General features: G+C 37.7%; 1 protein-coding gene and 1 pseudogene across 1 annotated transcript; one reads left to right on the top strand and one right to left on the bottom strand.

The window, feature by feature from the left end:
• Positions 1-1,411: 1,411 nt before the first annotated feature.
• LOC103708179 (cation/calcium exchanger 1 pseudogene) lies at positions 1,412-3,909 on the bottom strand (annotated as a pseudogene).
• Positions 3,910-10,385: 6,476 nt separating this feature from the next.
• Positions 10,386-21,403, top strand: LOS4 (P-loop containing nucleoside triphosphate hydrolases superfamily protein). The gene is made up of 8 exons (XM_088721269.1): positions 10,386-10,749; positions 11,114-11,407; positions 11,488-11,715; positions 12,399-12,464; positions 16,613-17,014; positions 17,109-17,217; positions 20,833-20,918; positions 21,024-21,403. The coding sequence occupies exons 1-8, from the start codon at positions 10,480-10,482 to the stop codon at positions 21,084-21,086; spliced, it is 1,518 nt and encodes a 505-aa protein (XP_088577395.1). The 5' UTR covers positions 10,386-10,479; the 3' UTR covers positions 21,087-21,403.
• The last annotated feature ends 1,125 nt before the right edge of the window (positions 21,404-22,528 follow it).

Raw genomic sequence — 22,528 nt, 5'->3', positions numbered from 1 at the left:
TTTTATATATGTTAACATATAAAATCAACTTTAGTTCATAGAATGTATGCCTGCTTAGTTCAATGCCTATAGGCAATTCTCATGTGAGTGCAAGATCAAATCCTTTGTTGTATAGTACGCCAATCTTATATATCATGCATTCTTAGTTTACACCAGGCTAGTGCAAAATCCTCTGAATTATTAATTGAACTGCATGAAATATTGTGATGGTGATGGATCAATTATGTCCCACAATACTTGAATTGAGTTATATCCTTTCAGTTGCAAGTCATCCAATTTGTAACATGTGGTGCAATTATGTTGCATATCTTGTCTATCATTAACTATAGATTAGTATGTAGTTTTGAAATTACAGTTTGTAAGGAATAGAGCACAAGCTATGTAGTGCATGAATCTATCTAATAGATGAACAAATTGCATCATGCAGTTCGCATTTTAGATCAACATGTGCAAAGGACATTAATTATTTAAAATTATTGTAGTATGTTGTTGAATTAATTCTTCAGAGAAAACAACTTCTGTCATGCAATTTGGTTGGGTGTGCAAGGAGAAGAATTCTTATGAAGATGCATGTAAAATGAGGGGATAGTCTATAATTATTTACGTTGATATCCGCGGATGTACGAGTTCATCCTCTCAATAACTTATAAAACCACGAGGACCTCCATGATAAAGAATAAATAATAAGTTTAATATTGCACTAGCTTGAGTTCCTGGGAAAGCCTCGAAGGCAAAAGGCATAAAGTTATATGACCAAGAACCCAATGCTCAGTACCATGGGAAGTTTCATCTCCATCGGTGGAACTACAATAGCCTGATGCCAGTTATTGCTGAATCAACCTCTGACTGTAAATTTGTAGTTTAACTAAAAGTATGAACTTTGAACTTTTCATACTCAAGGCATGGTGCTTAACATATGAAACCATTGCAATTTAATTACTTATTTGACTCTTTGCTTGGGATTTGCAGCAAGAACCAAGTAATCTGCGGTAGAAAGAGAAGGCTATATGGAATTATCTATATACACCCAGGGAGTAAAGAAAAGAATCCCCCTCCATGACACAGGCCAAGTTTGCTCAAAAGAATATAAGCTCATTTAAAGAGTTTGTATGAAATGCTTCAACTTAAATATATTGTGGACTTTTGCTCAAGTTGCTTAGTATTTGGATTTACGTCAAGAAAAGAAAAGGTGCTGAATAGCTGGAAGCATTGTATGTTTAATAAAGCTTTGACTCCTGAGAAAAAAGTTAAGCCCGTCATGCACTTTGCTTGGAATTGGCAACAAGATCCAAAAATATGGTAGTGCAAATTGAAAACAGGGATATATGCATGCAGTTATTTATATATCCAAGAGAGTTGAGTAAAATTCCCTCTCAAGGACATACAAAACTCTTCTTAAGATCATAACCGAAAGAGGAAAGATAAAAAAAAAGAAAAGAAAAAGAGATAAAGTGGTCCTCAAACTTGCACCAGCCCTAGGCTCTGAGACAGCCTCAAACACAGAAAGCACAAGTAGATAGCCAAGAGCCCAACGCCCAACACACTGTCCAGCTTCATGTCCTTCCTTGGCAGTATGACCAGAGCCCACAGCAGCCCCCCTATCATAAACCCTAAAATCTCAAACAGTGCTGGCCCCAGGGGAATCACAAATGGCTCAGGGTGCACTGTCCAGGCCGAGACCACAAGCGACAGCCCTAGCCCGGCCAAAGTATTGAAGATGGGTCCTGCATAGCACCCAGTGATGGCAATCTGGGCCCCATCCTGTCCCCCATTCATGGCCATGGCCACATTTGCTATCAGGTCCCCTATGGAGTTCCCCCATGCAAGCACCGTTAGCCCCAGTATGGCAGGACTTATCCCAAAGATGTATCCCAAAGAGACCAGAAGCCCCACCAACTCCTCAGCTATGATGTAAGTCCATAACACACTCATCAGGAACCCTCCTGCTAACCATGGGAATAATACCTTCTTTGGTGGGCAACTCTTCTTTGTTGTGTGGAGTGCAATGATCCCCAACACCAAGCCCACCAGTCCAGCATACAGGTATATGGTCAGCCCTTCCTTCGTGCCCATTCCTCCTCTCTTTGAATTCCAGAGTGCTGCCACTAGAAGTGGTGCAAATGTGGCTGAGGCCACTGCAAATGGCCTGCACCACCTCTCCTCGGAGACATCGGGTATCGTCAGCCTCCTTGGAAGGTATAAGGGCATGTCGATGAGGTACAGAAACCAACCCACGTAGTAGGACGCAGATTCTCTAAACTTGGAGTACCCTGATGGATTCTGTTGCTGGTTGGCATCTGGATGAGACTCTTTGGTGATCGATACGGGCTCATGGAGCTCCTCGTGGTCGAGGATCGGGACGACGAGGTCCTCATACTTCTCGCGGCAGAAGTGGGTGGCGGACACGATGGAGACGTAGACAAAGTAAAGGGAGGTGAAGGCCATGGCTCCCCATATGTTGACGCGGCCGACGAGGAGGATGGCAAGGAGGGAGGAGAGCACGAGCACGAAGAAGCAGACGTCGCGCACGAAGCACGGCCGGTCGATGCGCGCCGCCCTCGAGCCCGAGCTCGCGGCGCAAACATGGATGATGCCTACCACCACGCATGACACGAAGAAAGCACCACCGAGGACACTGCTCAGGCCCACCTCCCCCGAGCCTGACCGGAACGAGATGATGCTCGCAAACACGTCAGGCGAGCCATTACCCAGCGACAGGAGCGTAACCCCAGCTATCGTTGGTGATAGTCTCAGCTCCCTCGACAGGCTCTCCACAGAGGTGCAGAAGTAGTGAGAAGCTGTGTTTCCTAAGAGGTAGAACAAGACCAGTAGCCAAAGGGCCAGGAGGGTATATCCTAAAGGAGGGTATCGCCCACAAATACAATAGAAGATATTGAGATAGTTGACATAACCTTGAGAGACGCATGGGATGTGGGTCTTGAGGTATAGGCACCTGGAGTGATGATCTTTATGCTTTTGGAGGCCTACGCAGCCATCTCCCTTAGGAGCCTTAAGGGTTGTGAGGTTGAAAGAGGGTGAAGGAGACCTTATGTGGGTGGTGAAGAAGAAACACAATAATAGAAGGAATGTAGTGTTTATCATGGCCTTGAACTTGCTGGAGAACACAAAAGCCATATCAAAAGCGCTCTCTCTCTCACACACTCTTGTTAGAACCAACCAACAAAGAGAGACAGGAATGTTCAAAAAGACATGAATAGAACAGAGAGAGTTTGGTAGTGGTGAATTGACTCAAAAGATATTTGTTTGTTGAATGGAGGTGAAGAGAGAGGTAATCGAGAGGAGTGTGGATAAAGAGAGGGAGAGAGGGTATATCACCATGATAGGGCTTTTGGTGGTGGTGTTCCTTGGATTCTATGAGGCTTATAACGCCTTAGTGGTCGATCGGATGGCCCTTGGGAATAGGGCCGTTTAGCCTTGGACTGTGATAAATGCAAAATGCTCTGGGTAATATATTTGGGTAAATGAGTGCATTGGGCTCACCAGTTCCCCATGGTACACTGAAACAGCAAACCTCTCCTAGTGCAAACCATACTTCACATCGGGATCCGGAAAATACAAGAAGAGAGGACATGTGTTAGTCTACGGTTTGAGGGTGATGGTGTTTCCGGTATAGGGTTAGTAGAGAGAATGGTCTTCCATAGCTTGGGTGAGTCTGAGCAGTCCTGATGGTCATGTCCCATGCGGCACTTTTATAAAACGTTCTGAGTCTCGTGAAGAGGATATGGGGGTATGGGACACCTGAAATTAAATTGGAGGAAGAAATTTGTAATGAAGGAAGAAAAGAGTCAGTGGGAGGGATAGGGATTGGAAGCCGGATTGAAACTTCCTTTAGGGCACATGGATTGTAACAAGGAGTCTGGGACAAGGATATTCTAATCCTAGGCTCCATAGAGGGGTCACTGTGCTGGCCATGCCGCTCAAGACCTCAAATTCGTTAGCCTAGCTTTCATCTTTTTCCCTTTTTTGTTTTTACCTTCTTGTTCTTTATAGAAAGTCATGGACTAGCTAGCTTTCTTGCCCATAAATTTTTGGTGAAATTATTTATGCGGATTGGGCAGGATTTGGATGCAATTCCAACGGTCGAGTTTGGGATTTGGACCTTAGACAACGACAACTGTCGTCTTTAGGTACGTTAGCCTTAGTTTTGGATATTATAGGCCAAACTGAACATTTTGGCTTGTGAGCTAGTATATGCTATAAAAAAGTTGATACTTCATCCAAGACGCACTCTAGTTATGAGACTATTATTCTTGAGCTGGATTATGTGCAAATCTAGTTGGGAATGGGTGGTTTTCATATCTACCAGATTCAAGCACTTCTACCTGAAATGCACAAGAGAAAATGGTGACCACTATATTAAGGAACCAATGAGCATTGGAATGAAAAGACCCAAACAATTATTCTTGCAAAAGAAGTTCTTCTATTGAATTGGCAATGGACTTCGGCCTCATTCCAAGATGCTTGAAGCCTAAATCACATACCTTTCGTTTTCTGATTTCTCTTTTGGTTAGGTCAGCATATAGCTAAGACATATACATATAAGAAGTCCCTTAGAAATACTACATTCAGTATACAGACCGTAGAAAGGAACAAGTTGCATGAAACCTATTTCTTATTTTTTTTTTTTTTAAAAACGTTGCAAGCATGCAACCTGATAGTTGTATTACATGCTACTAAATTATGTAGCATATGTGGCTAATTTTCTCCTCCCAACAGACGCTAGAAAGTTGATTCCTGTCAATCTTTGCAAGGCAATTTGCAAGCACACATTCATTTTATTTAGTATATGTACGATATATATACTAACCTTGCTTGTATTAGAATTGACGATATTTCTACTTTAGTGCAGGAAAATGGAGATATCATACAAAACAGTTAAGAGGCTGTTGTCTAACCATCCCCATGCTTCTTTCTCTACACTCTACATGAAATCTAACTAAAAAAATTGGGGCAACAAGACAGCTACATAAGCCGTGCTACTTTTCGTGCAAGATTTTTGTGCTTGGCATCATTTCTTGGAATTATGGCTTTGTCTTGAGGGGCTAGTAAACATCTCTTTAGGATTGACATCTCTTCTACTACATAACCATGACTATTGGATCCAAGTGTTTGTGAAACTCTAGTCATAATCCTCTTTTCTTAATTTTATTACCTCTATCCTTTGGTGCATCAAGTTAAGATGTAGTGTTTATTAGAGTTGGAATAAATATGACGAGAGTTGTAACTCAAGTCAAACCTAATTCTAAATTGGATTAATGAGGTTTGTCTACACAAACCCAACTTGACATAGGAAATACAAGCTTAACAAAATCCAAACTATGATAGCTCAATGAAGTTGAACAATCTTGCCTAGGTCTATCTTCTTTGTTCTCTCTCTCTTCCTCCTTCCTTCTGTATGTGTATGTGTCTTGTACATGCATGCATGCATAGGCACACGCATATTGTCCACCACATTTTGATAATAAAACTGAAAATTAAAGTTTTTTGAGAACTAGAACCACAATATTAGCAATGCTTGGTCCTCCCTCCCTTTTCATCAAAATAAAAAATAAAAAAATTGTTCCTCTTAAGCTTGCATCAGGTGGTGGTGGTTTATGGCCTATGAAGCTCTTATTTTGCCCTATTCTTGTCGTCTCTATTTAGTTGGACTTAAATGAAGTATTTGCTCGTTGTGATTTGATTTATTATTGTGAGGATCTATTTCTCCCATTTTGCTCTCTGTATTAGGTCATGGACCTGTGGGTGACCTTGCGTTCCTACACTTGTTAGAGAAAGGGTTGTTGAGAGCTAGAAGGCTTCAAGTTCTCTTATCAGAAAGCTCCCACATAGGACTAAAACCCATTTAAATATTAGTAAATTAACTTCACTATAAAATCTAATCAGGATTTTTTTTTTCAAACATTGTGTTGGCATTTGGTAGGGTGTTAGATTCAGACTTGTAGAATTAATTAACATATTATTATACCACAAGAAACTACAGCTAAATTTTTTTTGAAGAGATGCGATACAAGATATGGAGTAGAGAATCCCAGCACAGTTTCACTATCATGGTGTCATATGCTGACAGTCCAATCTCCAACGGTTGGTGACCTTGCTGGCCAGTGCTCGGTGCATGGGAATTACTTTTGTTATCCAGTTTTGCGGGATGAAGAAGGAGCAGGTGGTTGAAGGAGACCAGGGGATTAAGGGGTTGGAGTTTTAATTTTAAAAAAGATTTAATTTTTTTTTCTTATTCCTTATAGATATTAAGTTTTAATTTGGATTTATTATTTCATATTACAAATAGAACTTTCTAGGTGTATGATACTTTGATTTCTAATAGTCTAAGAACGTGTATCTTGATTATACTAGAAATTGTTATTTGATTGTTTATCAAATTTAATTCAGTTGCATAGGACTAATTTTGGTCTAATTGTCAGAATTAGAAAGCTTTAATTTTTTTTTAAGAAAAATCAGTTTTTTTAGAAAGTCATATTGCTCTGAAAATTGTGCAAACATATTTTTTGCAACTTTAAAAATAGTGCAGAAATTTTCTGCAAAATTAAAATATTTACAGATTTTTTTTCTGTAACTTTAAAGTCCATGCAAAAAATTCTATAGCTTTAAATTTCTGCAAGTTTTCTACAGTTTTAAATTCTACATAAATTGATTTTTTGCATCTTTGAAATCTGTGCAGAAAATTTTCTGCATCTTCAAAATCTACGCAGAAATTTTTTACAGATTAAAAAAAAATCTGTGCAGAAAGTTACTGCACCTTTAATTCATACAGAAGTTTTCCACAGCTTTAAATTCTCTTCAATTTGATTTTCTGCATCTTTAAAATCTATGCAGAAATTTTCTACATCTTTAAAAATTATGCAAAAATTACTGATGCTTTAAAAATTTTGCATATTATTAGTTGTTTTAAAATTCCTATTGATGATGTTTTGAAAAACATGCAAAAATCATAAATTTACTTGTTATATTTCATAGTGTAATTATGATTGCATATGTTTGGCCAGTCAATTATAGAATGCTGACACATGTTATAGTTCTTCATGGGAAGTTCCTTTATATCACAGAGACGGAACAGTCGCATCTTTTCGGTCATCTGGATAGAATCTAATACCATCTGGTTTGGGATTAATTGGCTCAATCGTTTTAAAGATAATACTATATTTGAAAACCGACAGAAGCAAATAACAGTATGCATCATACTACAGCATACTGGTGCATGTATACCCAAAACCGGCAACAACAGAAGAAATCTCTTTCCCTCAGTGAGAGAACAATAGGATCACAAAGATAAAGCAGCAACAAATACTGCAGTGCAACAAAATTATTAGAGGCCAAGATTTTTATGTGAAAACCTCAATGGCGATATACCAAGGGACTGAGTCCAGATGAATCTTCTACCAGCTCCAAGAAATAACAGGATTAAAAGGTTTGTTTTCTTCTTCTTGGCCAAGTCAAAGATCACAATATCAAGACATGGAATTAATGTAGGTAACAACAATAATTAATCTAGAAAACAATATTATTTTAATATAATATCATATAATATTAAATATAATTGTAACTCTACTATACAATAAAAAACACCATATTAGCATACTATTAAATGTTATTATAATCCTATTATACAATATAGTATATAATATAATATTATATAATAATATTATATATTATTATTATCATATCATAGCATAATATATAATATCATAATATGATATTATATAATATATTGTATAATGTTATCATGTTGTTATTGTATTATATGATATATTTTTTAGTTACACAATAATTGGGTTTTGAAATGGAAACATGTTCTATTTTATGAAAAAATATTTTTTTTCATCCACCTATCCTCAAATAACATCCAAGCAACACTTCTTATCTCCTGTAAGCATTCAAATCCATAAAATGCAAAATCACTTCTTTGTATAACAATATTTTTACAGCAACAAAAAAATATGATTTAGTACAATTTAATACCAGGATCCAAGTGGTTCCTTAGGGCTTCCATGTTTATTGTTGCTCTTGCTACTTTTTAGAGCCCTTTTTCTTTTGCAAAAAAAAAAGAAAGAAAGGGAGGTTTTTCTTTTGATATTTAAGGTCAAAATACATTCCACCAAACAATGATATAAGTGTTGTTTACATCCATAGCTAAGAGCATGTTAATTATCCTGCATCTATACAACCCCTCCTCCCCCTACCCTGTCCCATGTTCACCCAACATAAGCAATTATGGTTTTAGAAATCTGGTCTCGAGGCTTAAGAAGCTTACAACTAGAGGTGAAGTGATAAAAATCAGCTTCAAAGCTTCGATCTCATGGTCACTTACTAATGTCTATGTTATGAACTAAAACATACCCTTTACAAGGATATTTTAGGCGATGAAGAGCTGTAGAATTTTTCGATGACAATATAACTCCATGACTTTGCAGTGGTTAGCAGCAACGCCTGCCGAATCTGCATACTGAGGGGATGAGGAAGCATGCAAAGCTTGGGCTCAAATACAAAGAGGCTAAGGAATTCGAATTTTGCAGACAATTCCTACACTTGCTAACCTACCATGATCCATGAAGGAAATAGCAATATACATCTTTGCAAAAGGATTAATAGGAGGACCTCATCACAAACATTAACAAGCACCATAAAGCCCATTGCCTCTTCAAAGCAAGCTTTGGGCCATAATCGAAGCCTTTCTCTTGGAATAAGAGATAGGTATTCTATTTCCCTTGATAGAGATTTTATGTCTTTCCATAAAATACATAGCATGGGTAGACATAAGTAGTATTGAGTTTCCCTCCATAGATATTCTATTAAAGCCAGAGTTATGACATGCCTCATTTCTTGCAACAAAGACAAGGAAGGCAAATCACTTGTGTTTCAAAGGAAAAAGAGACTTGGCTTGCAGTATCTTTGGTGTGAAAGAAGGATTCACCTTCTTTGGATCGTGCAATTGCTACTTCTAGATCTGTGCATGCGGATGAATAGAATAGTTTGGAATGCTTTGACTTGTGCAGGTAGCAATCCAACAATTGATTTCGTGAAGGAAGATCAATTATTCTTTCGCGTGAAAGAGACAACCCCTGTTGTGATTGTATTTTGAGTTGGATGGTTAGATAGGAGCGGTGAAACAAGATCCAATGCTTTCTATGTATCGCACCAAGTTGCATGTAATATGATAAAATATCTAGGATGTTGAAACTCAACAATTTTTGATCCCAACCATCTATTGGTGTACATGATAAAATTCAAAAGGTTGGGCAATATGTATGTGTTTTTCTTTTTCCTTTTTTTTTTATTATGGTGCACAATAAAGGTAACGTGCAGTGACAAATGATCCTAAGACATTCAATATTATCATACAACTACAACCCTATATAGTTATATCAATTAGTAACTCTATAAGCTAATGGTGTTGTATATACACTGAACTTCTTACAAAATAAAGAAATGAATGAGATCATTGTATGCCATATCGGTCCAAATCGGACAGTGTAGGATGTACCATATCATACCAGTTCGGTATCGGTACTTAATATGAATGGTATATCGACACTCGGTATGCTAAAAAAAATCTCTACGATATCGTACTGACATTGTGCTAGCATGGCACCAGTATAGAATCCGATATCGAGATAGCGAACCTTAAATGAGATCTTCTTCGTTTGTACTATATTTCAATATTCAATTATAATTATCTAGTTGGTTCAACAAGGGTGGGCATTTTTGACCTATACTCTCCAAGGCCCCTTAACTAGCAGCAAAGCAGCGGGTTAGTTGGCTGGCCAAGTGCTTAAGGGTGATTTCTTGCTGCAACCGGGTGATGCACTCCATTCCGATTTGATCCCAATTTCACAAGTAGATGGGTATGGCATTGGTTATCAGCAATGACGGTTTTTTGTTCTGTTTGTGTCCGCTACTTTTGGATTGTTTTTCACCAATTAAGAATTCATCGTAGCTGGATGTATCAAAAAAGATTAGTCCAAAATAAACGAGTTAGCGTGAGAGACTAAATCAAATTGTGCTTGAATTTGCTAAGATCAGGTTGATCATAAATGAATTGAGTATAGTTTTTGGTCTTTTTCTTGATAGGTTATTATTTATGGAACCAATCTTTATTATTTCTACTTTTTTAGGATAGTTTTCTATTTCAATCGGGAAAGAAACTCAAATATACGAAGCTTTAGATTCTAAAAACATATTTTTAAAAATAAATATTTTTAATAAAAATAAAAATAAAAATTAAAATTAAAATAAATCAGTCATAAATTCCCAATATAATTTGTACAAGTAAAAGGCTCCTGAGGCGGCTCGCGTCAAGACTACGCACCGAGTTTGCTATATATTATATAATAATACAAAGCGGTCGACGCTCGGTCCAAGGCTCGAAGCCCGACCGAAACTCTTCGCTTATCATCTGCATCTCTCTCTTCTCGGCGACCTACCATCACTCTGTCCTTCTCTCTCATGGCGGAGAACGGCACGCCCTCCCCGGCCGCGGAGGCGGCGGAGCGGGCGCCGGCGGCGGAGCGGGCGCCGGCGGCGGCGGTGGAGAAAAAGGTCGAGGAGAAGAGATCCTGGGCGGATGAAGAGCCCGAGGAGGAGGCGACCGCCCCCCCTCCGCCGCCCACCACCAGTAGCAGCGGAGCGGAGGCTGAGACCGCTGAGCTCAAGAAGATCGAGGAGCTCAGCATTTCAGAGGGCCTCGAGGATCCGGATGAATTAGATATAAAGACCGTAAGGAGTTTCTTGCCTCTTCTAAGGGTTTAACGTCTTTAGTTTGATCCTTTCTTTACGACCTAGTCTAGGGTTTAGATTTTGGTTTTCCCGTTGGAATTACTGGCTCTCACGGATGTTGATTGGACTCGAAATCATAAATTTCTTTCTATTTTGTTCTTATTGATATTAGTTCGGGCCATTGGGTTTTCTCTTTTTTCATGTTTTTTAAATTAAGAAAACCTTTTTGATCACTTTTGCTATTTGGGATGCCAATATGCGAATCTTTGTTTGTCTTCCTGTTTCTCCAAGAAAATTTGATTCGATAGTTCAGTCTACCTGGCTACCCATTCTTTCTTGATATGATTCATCATGATTTGCGCAGGTGACGTCGGGGGAGACAGTTTATGAATCGGCTGTTAAATTTGAGGACCTACCCCTGTCACAGGAGCTTCTTAAGGGTTTGAAACTCGAGATGAAGTTTAGCAGGCCTAGCAAGATTCAGGCAGTAACCCTACCGATGATTCTTACTCCCCCCTTCAAAGATCTGGTGGCTCAAGCCCACAATGGCTCCGGAAAAACTACGTGTTTCGTGCTTGGCATGCTCAGCCGAGTCGATCCGAGTAAAAAGATACCACAAGCAATCTGCATATGCCCTACCAGAGAGCTGGCGATCCAGGTTTGTTAACTTGTTGCATTTTATCATGCCCGACATTTATTATGTCATTGCATCTTCTGACTTGATGTACGGTTTTACAGAATCAGAATGTGCTTTTGAAGATGGGAAAGTATACTGGCATAACTTCAATGTGTGCTATACCATCAGATTCGGCAAATTATATCCCGATCTCAAGACGTCCGCCAGTAACCGATCAAGTAGTGATCGGCACTCCTGGTACAATTAAAAAGTGGACCTCAGCAAGGAAGTTGGCCACGCGGGATGTGATGATCCTTGTCTTTGATGAGGCTGACCACATGCTAGCTGAGGTGGGTTTTCTCTATCTTCTTAGTTTAAATGGTTAGTGACATGATCTATTCACCAGCATGTGTAACATTTGTTGTTACTTTATAACATAAAGTGATTCATATTTGCATTTATCAATGCATTTTTATCACTAACAAATTGCATATGAACCGATGCGACATTGGTTATTTAATTATGCCAAAAATTACAAACCTCAGCTATGGATAAAGAATGTTTTGTAGATGCAATTGCTCCTTTTGCAATATATCTATGAGGACAATAAGTTGATGAAGGTATAGTGTCTTTTAACTAATGTTAGTGAATCTTTGTCTGTGCCTCTCAAGCTTGTTTTACTAATTTGTTATTCTGTAACATCAGAATATGTATGTACAAGGGGCAATTCTTTTTAAGATTTGGTATGTATGATTTCAAGATACCTTCTGTAAAACCAAGTTTCATGTTAAAATATCCAGAAGAACTTAACATGTAGTGGTGCTCATGGAGATATTGGTGTGCGCTCACCAACTGTTATCATCTACGAAGAAGGTTATGACATTGGACATATGGTTTCCGTTTCCTGGCGAAGGATTTTTTAACTTTAGTTTGTTATGTCAATATGTTCACTTCATATTATAGACATATCAACACTTTGCAGGTTGAATTGAGTGGATCTGTAACATTAAGATTAAATATTATTTTGGTGCAGGATGGCTTTAAAGATGATTCTGAGAGAATCATGAAGGAGATTCGAAGGAGCAGTGGCAGCTGCCAGGTCTGTTTTCAGTATTGTGTTGTTATCAGTTCACGCTTGGATGTTTTAACTTTTAGATAACCTTTAGTTATATATCATGACAGTTTTTTGGAACAGCATAAATGTATATCACTAAAACAAAATTAGCCATCAACACCATGAAACAAATGTATTAGTATAAAAAAGAGCAGCTAGGCTCATCCTTATACATGTAGGTTAGTACTGTCAATCCTATGCTAGGCTCATCCTTATACGTGTAGGTTAGTACTGTCAATCCTACTTTGAAACTTTTGCCTACCTAAGGTCAGATCGTCACATTTGCCTTCTCATTACTTCTGTATGTCCTTCCTTCCGTTTTCTTTGTTTGAATATTCAACTTAGATCCATCACTTACAGGGCCGTTTTTGATTTTGATAGTCAATGTCGTTTCACGACAAACTGGGATTGGCTTGGTTGCACAACTTAGGACCAACATTTGGTTGTACGCATTTGAGTGCGTGCGTGTGTGCATCTATATTTGAGAGATAGAGAGACCTGGTGTTCTTGTTTCAGTTTGGCCTTCAGATCCTTATTTGATGTTCATTTTGTCATTTATGATGGCCAACATTTCCGTATCTATTAGGTTTCCGGTAAAGACTGAATGCCTTTAGGCTTGTTCTTTAAAATATTACCACATTTACGAATCCTTGGAGAGTCGGGTTATGTTCAAGATTCAAAGTGCTCGATTTCTTCTCTTTGGTTGGGCCTGCCAAGTTTTGATAGTTTTTTTCCATCTTTCATTACTCTTGTCCCAAAAAAACCTGAAAAATAAAAATAATTGAGAACCAAAATAAGCTAAAAGAACATATATATAATAAAATTTTGATACATGTTTTTTGGAATCATTAAGGACCTGTTTGGATGCACAGGCAATAACGGAATTCCACCCAAAAAAATTATTCTGGTTTCTTTACACTGTGTACTGTTTGGACAATAGTAGAAAAAAATTATAAGAGAGACAACATGATGATTTTACACAGCTATCTACAACTATCCGTCTTTTCCAAAAGCAAACCCTCCCTTTCCTCCATCTCTTCCACTACATGTAGATCACTTTGGAGTTGTTACTCCCTGTTGCCCCATCCTTTTTCTACTTGTATCACAACTGAGGGAAAAGGAGGAAGGGGAAGAGAAAAGGAGGAAGGGAATTGTCTAGGAGAGAAAAAGTGGAATGTAGAAGTGGAAGAGAAGAGAAGATATGGTGCGAGGGGCGCATGGAGATGAAACATTGATGGGGCATTTTTTGTCTACTGTAGAGATGGTGGTGGGGTTGGGATTTGGTAATGTGTAGTAGAGTTAGAGAGAGAGAGGAACTTGTAGCAATGGGATAACTCTTAGCATTGGGATGTTGAGACAATCGGAGTGAGGCACTATTTTGCGCACATGAGAAAAAAAATCAAGTATGGCTCATTTTTTTCCCCATGGAACCAACGAAATTTTGTGGTATTACACTTGCAAAAACTCATTCAAACAAATTTTCGTTTGCGGTTAATGGTTCCTATAAAGAGCCTAGTTCCTGTGAAATACGATGGAAATTTGATTTCCAAACAGTACCTAAATATTTAGCCTCAATTCCCTGGATTGAAATTCTTAAAAGTACAAAAAAGATCGTATTTGTAGCCTGCTAGAAAATGTTACACCATCATGCTATGCCTCAACTTAAAATGTTATTTTTATATTATTGATCTAGTTGTCCAATATAACATAGCTCTATAGTACATAAATATGCACATATCTTTTACAGTAGGTATACAACTGCAAAATTATGAATATTTACTTGAGATAGTACCATTGTAAAAATTTTCTTGCTTATTGATTATGAGTAGGCATGTTATCACTGCTTGGTGATTTATTGTGCAAATGATGAATAAAAAGGTAAATTAATTTGTTCAGAGAATTCTGAAGAATGAATTATATGGAGAGATCGATTTTTTTCTTTGTATCGTGTTGGTGTGTCCAATGAATTGGCCCTAGAATGTGTTGAAGTAGTAGTTGTCTTTTTTTACATTCTTAGGAGGGTACATATCTTTTCATTTATTTCCTTGGATATGCCTGCAAATAAAAATAATTTTATATCTGTTGGGACCTTTTCATTTAACTATAAAAAGGACACGAAACGGGCTCTAATTAACGATACAGAATCATGTGATTAGTGACTCGAAGCCATGTAATGAATTGACATTGCATCAATGATTTGTTCCAATCAGTTGTGAGCAATACTGGACCATAATCAACTGAAGCAGGCTGGAACCTGAAATTAGACTGGTTTCAGGATGAATTTATGTGCCAGAACCGAAGCAAATAGATTTTGGCTGAGTCTTGAAGTCTTGGTTGTGGTAAGTTTGTTTTGCATTGTTTTGCTACAAAAATCTAGCCATATGGAAGAAGTTCGACTCCTTCCTATTAAAATAACTTGAACTCATGCTGTGATACTGAATTTTCCAGTGAAGGTGGGGGGCTGATGCCTTGTCCTAATCTAGAAGTTTCTCTGCAGTTGAAGTTAAGAAACAAAGCAAAATGCCACCATTGTCCCATCTCAGACACGACTACTTCATTGAGATAAGAACATGTAAGAGCCAGGGTGAGAGAAACAAATAAAAATTTTAATAGACATATTGGAACAACTCTGATAATGACTCAGGATTTGGCTGTTGATAAATAATTCTAGTGATCAATGGCTAATTAATAGAATCAAGCCAAAATAGGCGGAATATCATGTTATAGATGGATGGCACATGCATGTGCATGTTAAACAATTTATGACCTTCTTAAATATTTCTTATGTGTTTTTAGTTTATAATAGTCATAGACGTAAGGCATACTTCAAGAATATCATCAGCACCAAGATATATTCCCTTGATGTTGATATTACTATGCTATCTTGAACCAAGAGTAGTGTGTGATTGCAACTGATCTAGTTGTGCTTTACATGTTCTATAAATGAAAGCACCGGTTGCATGAATATGCAGGGATCTATTCCATCTGTTCTTGGAAATGATGCTATAAGTGCTGGTGGTCTGGATCTCTGGTTGAGTTTCTTTGTGTGATTCATTTTAGGTCAGGTGATTTGTCTGGGTCGGTCTTCATTGTTTCCCTTTTTCTCCTTCCCCCTTTTCCCCTTACTTTTGTTAAAGATTCTGAACTTCAGAAGGTTTTTGTGAACACCAATATATTGATTCAGTGTAGTCTTGCTTCCATTGCATATAATTCGATAACTTGTGCATAATTGTCAAATGTTTTGTTGGAATATCTGTACAATCTTTACAGTTTATTTAGAGCTCTTCTCCTGATAAGCTCTATATCTTTTCATAGTCTCTTTTCCTGATTGGCTCTTTTCACTTTTCCTACTATTCCTTAAAAGAGTAAGAAAGCATTGCTTAGCCTGTTGGGGAGGGGGGGACTGAAAATATAGGATAAGGGAAGAGGAGGGGGGGGGGGGGGGGTCTGTGCAATGATATCTGCTGCATAAAAAGCAATTCAAGGTAGGGTCAATTATCTTGGTTCTCTCCTTGGAAGTCCATTTATTTCTTAAGAGAGGAGTGGTTCATTATGTCACTGATATTGGGCTTTTCTTTATTCATGTGATAAGCTGCACCTCTCTTCCTTCTTTTCTTCATTGACTATTCGAAGGAAGCAAAGAAGGCATATTGAAGCAGCTGATGTTTTCCGAGTCTTTTATTCCTTTTTTAATCTTTTGAGACCTATTAATGAAATATATTGAAAATGGCCACATAAAATGAGGGTGGGATTGCAAGCAGGTTCTCAGCCCAATGAGTATGTCATATCTGGTGTGCCCAAAAGTGTGTGTTTTTCCTTTTATTCAAAGCTCTTGCCTGTGCTTTTCCTCAGAAGTGCTGTCAATAAGAATTGTCATCGCAAACTTTTTTATTAGTTCTTGTTGCAGTGAAAAGTAGCTTTCTGAACCTGATTTGTTGCTTTAGATGCAACAAGCATATGTATTGGTAGGTATCAATTGAGTGTTTTATTTAATGGCTTAGGACATTGAAGACATCTTTACTTCTTTCTGAAATTGTTCTTTTTTATTTATTATCTGCTATAAAGATAATATAAAAATGTCCAAGTTTATAAAGCTGAAATAGTTGTTCTTTTCTTGCTAATATTGGCACCAGGTGCTACTCTTCTCTGCTACCTTTAATGAAACTGTCAAGTCATTTGTATCAAGGGTGGTTAAGGATGCAAATCAGATCTTCGTGAAGAAAGAAGAGCTCACATTGGAAAAAGTGAAGCAATACAAGGTTAAATGTCCAGATGAACTTGCAAAATTGGAAGTGATAAGGGATAAAATTTTTGAATTTGGACAAAGGGTGGGGCAGACTATTATATTTGTCCGGACAAGGAACAGTGCCACCATGTTACATACGTCATTACTTAAGGATGGTTATGAATGCACATCAATTCAAGGTGCACTCAAGCAGGAAGATAGGGACAAAATTATACAGGAATTTAAAGTTGGACTAACCCGTGTCCTTATAACTACTGATCTTCTTGCTCGAGGTTTTGATCAAGAACAGGTACTAATTTCATATCGTGTTTTGTTTTCCTTAGTCCTATCATACTATGGTTTTAAGTTCTAATGCATTATTGTTGTTATTATTACTTTGAAAGGTTAATCTGGTTATCAACTTCGATCTTCCTGTAAAATATGAGACATGGGAACCTGATTATGAAGTCTACCTGCATAGGATTGGTAGAGCTGGACGTTTTGGACGCAAGGGTAATTTCTAACAACATTTTGACCCTTGGATCTGCTTCCAATTAACCTTTGTTCAAATTCAATAATGCATTATTGTTTCTTCACATTCATTTTGTCTGCAAATAAATGATTGGAAGTTCTGGGATTTCTTTTCTCGAATAATTCAGCTTGTAAAGAGCTATATTCATCAATACTTGTTGCAATGACTATGTTACTGGTGCTTATATTCTTTTTCCTAGATTTGCTGAATGTAAATTAATTTGTTCGTAGTCCTATTACACGCAAGTTCAAGAAATTTTAGTTAATTATTCAGGATCATAAATGATTATCTAGTGCTGCTCAGCAAAAGTAAGAATTACAGCTGCAATAAACTTGAATACATTGATATCTTCTTTATGCATTTTCTGGTGAACTATGTAAATGAGGATTTTTATTTCACCAGTAAACAGCACCAAATTTTCTAGATCTGTACTTGCAGTTACATTCTTACATGCAGTTGGTAGAATTTTGCTGTTAAACATTTTCAAGGCATTGTTCATCTCATTCTCAGCTGTTCTCAGTGCTCTTTACAAAGTGGTGCTTATTTTGGTATTGGATGAAGGTTATTGGCATACACAAACTATAAATAAATCAAGAAAAAAATAGGTATATACTCTATTGAGGAATTGAATTCTGTGAAAGTTTTATTAATTACGTTGTACTGTTATGCTCGTCAGGCTGTCTCATTATACTGCTGTGAAATAGGCTGACCTCTTCTTCCTGACCCAGTTAGAACTAGTAACACATATAGGAATCTGTCTTTCCTAGTGGCATCTAGAGGGGCCGCTTGTGGGAGTGGCAATAGCGAAATCTATTTGTACCAGCTGGCTAGCTGATTCAATGGCCAAGAAATGCTTCCTGCAAGAAGCACCTTTGAACCACTGGCCTATCAACTCCAACTTTGTTTAATATGTCATCAACTCTTCCATGCAAATAGCTGCCTACTTGACAGATCGGAATGTATGTGCAGATTAACAGGCTGATGCACCAAAGAGCTCTAACCAACCTAGTCATTTAGTACCTCAATGTTGGTCAATCATATTCTTGGTTTCAATGAAAAAAGGTCCATATCACTTTAGAGCAGATTGACTGAAAATTATTGCCAAGGAATCTTGTTTTTATATAATCCTGAATGTTATTTTGCATTTTCTAGTTAGCATATTAGTTGCTTCTGGCAAGTAGCAATAGAGCTTTCCAGTTCTGGAAATAAAAGTGAGAAGAAAGGGATTTCTCCATATTGTAGGATATTCTCGTTCATTAATTTGGCAAGAGACAAGCTAGAGATATATTGATCTTGAAGGAAAGGGAAGATGGGCATGAGGAGGTAGAGAGAGAGAGAGAGAGAGAGAGAGGTTTCCGGGATGTTCTAGATCATCTCTTTAATCTTCTTATTTATTCTCACATTTTATAACTGATTCTTATTTTGCCTTTGGTAGTTGACACCCTCTGGGTACTGCTTGTGGCACACTTGGAAGCCAACCAAATATATTATCTTATATTCTTTTGTGTATATTATGTATAAGATTAAAATGAATGGCCAATGAGGTTGGTCTACCGTCTTTTCTTTTAGCTTTCATGGTGGGCTTCTCTCTTGCTTAGATATGATTGTGACAGCCTTTTGTGATTTTGGGGACAACTATTCAGATAAGAGACTTCTTTTTAAATGGATCATAAAGAGTATCAAATTTTATTTTTTTGATATGGTGGATTTGTTAGTGTCTCTATACCATGGACATAGCTCAGCTAGTTGTAAGCCATTGTTTGATGCTATTTTGATTTGTCTAGTTTTTGACATTATAAGAATGAGAACTAGTGATACAAGCCCAAGCTTGGTAATTGCAATAAAGGTAGTGAGTCTTCCCCTTAAGGTAGAGTAGCACAAGTAACAGGTGTTTTATTGCAACATGATTTGTGCATGTTGTTTGAGTGTTGGAGTTTTGGTGATAGTGTAGTTTGTTGTCAAGGTGGATGGAAAATTATTTGACGGCATGCCGCCATGACAGTGGGAATGCATGTTCTCATTCATGGTGGACATGAGAGGCGGAACTTCATTATAATGTTTGGGAAGGCATAAAGTTGGTTTTTTAACATGCGCCAGGGCTTTTTATCTTTATCTTTTTCTTTGTGGGGGGTGGAAGGTAGTTGGGTTTGGTTTTGATGCCATGAAGACTACTGAGAGAATATCAAGACGGTAGGGCAGAGCACAAGTTGAGGGGGATTTTTGGATAATTTCCTTACAGCTGATTGCCATTGCAATCATATTCGAGTTCAATTTGGTTATTACAAGTAGAAATGCTGAAGTGGAAACGGAAAGTTTTATCCTGACTTCAGGTTGCTGTTTAATTAATGGGGCTGTGGGGGACGTAATGTAGGGGATGTGATAAGGAGGAACCTCTCCGTGTTGTGTTAGTTTTCATGTATCATCCTTTGTGAGGTTCAATGAGAGGGGCCCGTAGCTTTAAGTAAAGAGAGGAGACAAGGAAATAAAGAGAAAGTTCTCCGTTTTGTGTTAGTTTTCATGCTTCATCCTTTGTCAAGTTCACTGAGAGGGGCCTTAGCTTTAAGTAAAGAGAGGAGACCAGGAAAGAAAGAGAAAGCCCAAGATAAGTGTCCTGATTATCTTTTAGGGCGACATGCACTAATGTCAAGAAGTTTTCTTGCAACGAAATGATATGGTTCACCCGAGGCCAGAACTTCAGTCCACCTATTTTGCTCCCTGTTGGATTTTCGTCCACCGGCTTGGAAATCTTGACCATTGGTTATGATTGGAATACAAGAGGGAAGGGGGATTGGTGGATCATTAGCCAATGGAAAAAGTAGTGGCTGTACTGGAAGTTTTGCTCCAACTGGATATATCGCTTATTTCTATCTTTTGAAGGACATATTATTATTTTTTATCCCTCATCTTTTGCGCATATTCTTTAGTATCAACTGAGAGGGTTTCATTTTCTATTATTGGACTGTGAATGCTTCCCGATTGTCCTTCTAAATGATGGAAAATATGTCAGTCTTTGGAATGCTGTCATAGTTTTCTTAAGTCTGGACCATGTGAAATCTTTTATATTGTGCAATTTGTCCAATTTTGTTAAATGATATCTGTCATCGTGAAATCCATGGTTCGCTGTGTTTGGAATCTAGAAGTTGATATGCCCAACTGCGATTCAGTTATGCATTGAATGCCACAGAGTCTGCAGCTTGTCCAACATAGTTTGTGCAATCGAAATTCAGATTGACAGAATCACTTATATATTATTTTTTACAGCACCAGATGTTTGTAACTAAAAGGGGGGAAAGATTATTAGCAGAAAATGGAATTATAAGAAGGGATAAATCTGTATTTTTGCATCATGTCACATGCTCCCGTTTGTTGCTTGATTGTCCAACATCTTTAGCACTTCAAAATTTTTAAATGTCTGATCTGGCTTCCCTTGTTAACTTGATGTTTTTAGCTGCAACTGTTACCTATTCACATCTAATCAGGTGGTTTCTACAAGTCTGACATTTGCTAAGATTTTATTTCTGTTTGCTACCACTGATTAAAATGTCCAGGATTGTTGCAATCATCTAATTTTGTGTTGGCCGTCTGTCTGGCTACAGGTGCTGTATTCAACTTATTATGTACTGACAGGGATAGATTACTGATGGAGAAGATTGAGCGTCACTTCAACCACTACATTCCTGAGGTAATGATGTGGAGGTTATCCTCTCTTTTTTTTTTCCCAATTCAATAATCGCTCTATGCATTAACTCAAACCGCTGGTGGGACAAATGTGCGTTCTGCTTTTCAGGTGCCCAACTGGAGGAGTGAAGAGGACTTCGAATCTGCACTGAAGGATGCGGGTTTGCTATGAGTTTCTTCAAGCTATAGACAGGAAGATTTCTGGGATGATGCGTCCTGCCACATGGTTACACTACAGTTTAGGGACTGTGCCGTAGTGTTTGTAAAGCACTACTAGCAGTGGATTTGTAACTTAATATGTTGAATTTGATTTGTAGTTTGCTACAGCTTTTCTTGCATCAGGGGTGGGGGTTTCTGTTGATATTCCTGGGAAGTGAGAAATCAGTCTCGACAATTCAAACCTGAAAACTAGCTTCTGGAAAAAACTCAAAAATGAACATTGTTGGTGGTTTTGGGAAATAAAAAAGGCAAGATAAATGAGCTTTGGTCCTTGTTAGCTGTTAAACGCGTCCTGACCATGCTTAGTTCATGGGTATTCCCTCAGTGCTTGGACTTATATCTAGTTGATGGGTGGTTGAAGAGCTTTGGTTGAGAGGTGTCTTACAATGCAGCATGAATGGCATTTTTGATTTAGATGGGGCTCAATTGAGCTTGAGTGGCTACACGCCACTTTATGTGACGGACCCGTACAAAGGGTTTGTTATGGACTTCCTCCTGATCTACCACCATTCGATTGGCACATATTTGTGAAGTCATCAAACTGTTGTTCATCCCTCGGGGCTTGGAAAGGCAAGCCCAGAGCCGACGCCTTATAAATCTTGATTTGAATCATAAGCCTATAAGAGTTATATACGATGAAATGCATATAATTTATTTGGATATTATCCACTTCGACACTTTGTAATTCTAAATCTTGTCCTAATATTTTTGGATCTTGTATAGCAATCGGTATAATGTAATTTTGTTAGGTCTCATCTTGGATAGTCCACGCATGATGTTTCTTCTTAAGTTATGAATTCATTTGTTGTCTTGTTGATTACCACTACTAGGTAAGTATTTAGCATGTAGTAGTGCAATGGAGAAATATTAGGAGATAATTCAAAGAAAATAAATGCTAAATACTCATGAATAAATTCTAATAGGCTTGGAATCAATATTAATAGTATAAGCGATAAATAGAAAATTGATTTCTGCTATCTGCTTTCCTACATTCCCCACGATGAGAAAAACTAAAAACAATAAACATTCAACTCCAAATGTAAACACTTAGTATACGGCAATAAATAAAAATATCATAGGAATAAATAGAAAAATTTTGACCACACTTGGTTGATTAAGGCCTGCCTCATAGTAAACAACAATGGAGAAGGATGCAGGATGTTTGGAGAAAATAAACACTAAAAACTCAAAAATAAACACTGACGGACTGGGAGTAAATACAAACTTTGTAAACGATAAATAGAAAACTATATGATTGCTCTATGCCTTCCTGCCTTCCCCTTGATGCTAAATATTAATACTACAAGAATAGACATTAACATATTTAGGATGAACACTTAACCTTGTATCATACACACCTAGTCTGTGGAAATAAATATAAACATTGTAGAAATA

The sequence above is a fragment of the Phoenix dactylifera genome, chromosome 5, assembly GCF_051530095.1.
Source record: "Phoenix dactylifera cultivar Ajwa chromosome 5, Ajwa_hap1_PhDact_Kaust_v1.1, whole genome shotgun sequence".
Classification (NCBI taxonomy): domain Eukaryota; kingdom Viridiplantae; phylum Streptophyta; class Magnoliopsida; order Arecales; family Arecaceae; genus Phoenix; species Phoenix dactylifera.
The sequence above is the reverse complement of the archived record's forward strand: the minus strand, read 5'-3'. Positions and strand labels throughout refer to the sequence as shown.

Excerpts from the sequence above, each read along its gene's own strand:
- LOS4 (XM_088721269.1), top strand. The coding sequence starts at position 10,480 with ATGGCGGAGAACGGCACGCCCTCCCCGGCCGCGGAGGCGGCGGAGCGG. Across the intron at positions 10,750-11,113 it reads ATGAATTAGATATAAAGACC|GTGACGTCGGGGGAGACAGT; the intron begins GTAAGGAGTTTC and ends TGATTTGCGCAG. Across the intron at positions 12,465-16,612 it reads GGAGCAGTGGCAGCTGCCAG|GTGCTACTCTTCTCTGCTAC; the intron begins GTCTGTTTTCAG and ends TATTGGCACCAG.